General features: G+C 40.8%; 1 protein-coding gene across 2 annotated transcripts in view; it reads left to right on the top strand.

The window, feature by feature from the left end:
* cyp51 (cytochrome P450, family 51) overlaps positions 1 to 2,728 on the top strand; it is a 10,245-nt gene that overhangs the window by 958 nt on the left and 6,559 nt on the right. Inside the window, exons 2-5 of one of the 2 annotated variants that reach the window (XM_016517506.1) lie at positions 27 to 131; positions 1,631 to 1,729; positions 1,811 to 1,987; positions 2,155 to 2,281. In XM_016517506.1, the coding sequence (XP_016372992.1) occupies positions 27 to 131; positions 1,631 to 1,729; positions 1,811 to 1,987; positions 2,155 to 2,281 (508 nt within the window). The remainder of the gene's footprint in view (positions 1 to 26; positions 132 to 1,630; positions 1,730 to 1,810; positions 1,988 to 2,154; positions 2,282 to 2,728) is intronic. The other variant, XM_016517505.1, reaches the window with a different exon arrangement.

Consider the following 2,728-nt stretch of genomic DNA (forward strand, 5'->3'; position numbering starts at 1 on the left):
ATCTGCTCGAGAACACCGTGCAGAAGATGAGTCTGACCTCAGTGCTGCTCGCCGCTTCTGTGCTCACACTCACTCTGGGATACCTGAGCAAACTCCTGTTCACACAGCAGCAGCAGCACGCTGGAGATGAAGTGAGTGCACGATATTACCTAAAGTTCAGGAACTGCTTGTAAATCTGCGTGCATGAAAATCATTTAATCTACTTGCATGAGTAATTATCAGGTCTAGTGTTGAGATCATTGGGACTGTAGTAAGAGTGCTGGCTAGTGTGTGATGTGGAATTAAAGTAAATAGAAGTCAATGTCATCTCTCCATCTTTCTATACTTTGTTCTGTCTGTCTGTCTGTCTGTCTATCTATCTATCTATCTATCTATCTGTCTATCGATCTTTCTATCTATGCGTCTGTCTATATCTGTATATCTATCCATCTGTCTGTCTGTCTATCCATCCATCTATCTATCCGTCTGTCTGTCTATCCATCCGTCTATCTATCCGTCTGTCTATCCATCCGTCTATCTATCCGTCTGTCTGTCTATCTGTCTGTCTATCCATCCGTCTATCCGTCCATCGATCTGTCCGTCTGTCTATCTATCTATCTATCTATCTATCTGTCTATCGATCTTTCTATCTATGCGTCTGTCTATATCTGTATATCTATCCATCTGTCTGTCTGTCTATCCATCCATCTATCTATCCGTCTGTCTGTCTATCCATCCGTCTTCTATCTATCTATCTATCTATGCGTCTGTCTATATATCTATCCATCTATCCGTCTATCTATCTATCCATCTGTCTGTCTGTCTATCCATCCGTCTGTCTGTCTGTCTATCCATCCGTCTATCTATCAGTCTGTCTGTCTGTCTGTCTATCCATCCGTCTGTCTATCCATCCGTCTGTCTATCTATCCATCTGTCTGTCTGTCTGTCTATCCATCCGTCTATCTATCAGTCTGTCTGTCTGTCTGTCTATCCATCCGTCTGTCTGTCTATCCATCCGTCTGTCTGTCTATCCATCCGTCTGTCTGTCTATCCATCCGTCTGTCTATCTATCCATCTGTCTGTCTGTCTATCCATCCGTCTATCTATCAGTCTGTCTGTCTGTCTATCCATCCGTCTGTCTGTCTATCCGTCTGTCTGTCTGTCTGACTTATCTGACTAATGTTCTATCCATTGTTCTATCCAAGTTAACAAATATATTCTAATAACATTTTGCCAATGTTCTCTGAAGGTACAAAACATCCAGTTTTTTTTAAATATTTAAAAATGTTACATGTGAATGTTAATGGAACATTCCGTTTGATCGTTCTGTAAACAGTGTGGGAATGCTACTTTTGAATGTTCTCTGAACGTAGTAAAAAAAAACAACAACAAAAAAACATTTAAAGAAAAAAAAAAAACTTTCCATGAATGATAATGTTTTTATTCTAACGTTTTGAGACCAGATAACTTTGAACAAACGTTCTATTAATGTTACTGGAAGAACGTTTGCTCACAACAGAACGTTCTTTGTTAGCGGTGTATCCCTGGTTCTGTCTATCTTTCAATCTGTCATTCTTTTTATCCATCCCTCGTTGTATCTGTTGTTCTATGATCGTCACTTATAAACATTAATTTCCTCTGGTTTCCTCAGAAATATCCTCCTCATATCCCGTCCAGTATTCCTTTCCTCGGTCACGCCGTGGCTTTCGGCAGGAGTCCCATTGAGTTTCTGGAGCAGGCCTACGAGAAGGTGAGAGTCATTCAGACGCAGGTTTGGAGTAACAGGCCGCCGATCCGAGCTCATGTCAGTGTTGATGTCGTTGTCTCGTAGTACGGGCCTGTGGTCAGCTTCACGATGGTTGGGAAAACCTTCACGTATCTGCTGGGAAGCGACGCGGCCGCGCTCATGTTCAACAGCAAGAATGAAGATCTGAACGCGGAGGACGTTTACGCACGCCTCACCACACCAGTGTTCGGAAAGGGAGTCGCGTACGACGTGCCCAATCCTGTAAGATCACGCACTTCTGCTGGAGTCTACAAAAAAGTCTGGAAATAAATAACAGAGGATTGCAGAGCATGGAAAGTCCTGCTAGATAATGCAGTGGTTGTGTAGTTGATATGTCTTTGTTTTTGACCCCAAAAGCTACATTTTTGATTTGATTTGTGTTCGTTCAGTTATTTCTGGAGCAGAAGAAAATGCTGAAGACGGGGCTGAACATCGCACAGTTCAAACGACACGTTGAAATAATCGAAGAGGAAACTAAAGACTATTTCAAACGATGGGGGGACAGCGGAGAGAAGAGTAAGCCGACGGATTTATCCTGCATCCATCAGTTTTCTCTTTAGAAGAACATCGCTCACGATAAGACCACAAACACGTATTAAAGCACTAGTTCAGCCAAAAATGAAAATCTGCAGAAATTTCCTCATCCTCAGACAGTGTTGGGGGTAATATATTACAAGTAACGCGAGTTACGTAATCAGATTACTTTTTTAAAGTAACTAGTAAAGTAACGCATTACTTTTTAATTTACAAGAGAATATCTGAGTTACTTTTTTTTCCAATTTATTGATTGACGGCTCTGGTGTCGCCATGGTGACAGAAATCAGAAGATGTTACTGTAGCTCTAAATAAATATGAATATGCATTAATTCATCATAAAAAACACAGATTCAGTATTCCTCAAAATGAATAAAAATAATGCAACTCAGAATATGACGCAAACCTGCAATAATTAAATGTTAAACA

This window comes from Sinocyclocheilus rhinocerous, unplaced genomic scaffold (genome assembly GCF_001515625.1).
Source record: "Sinocyclocheilus rhinocerous isolate Xijiao unplaced genomic scaffold, SAMN03320098_v1.1 scaffold3283, whole genome shotgun sequence".
NCBI classification, from domain to species: domain Eukaryota; kingdom Metazoa; phylum Chordata; class Actinopteri; order Cypriniformes; family Cyprinidae; genus Sinocyclocheilus; species Sinocyclocheilus rhinocerous.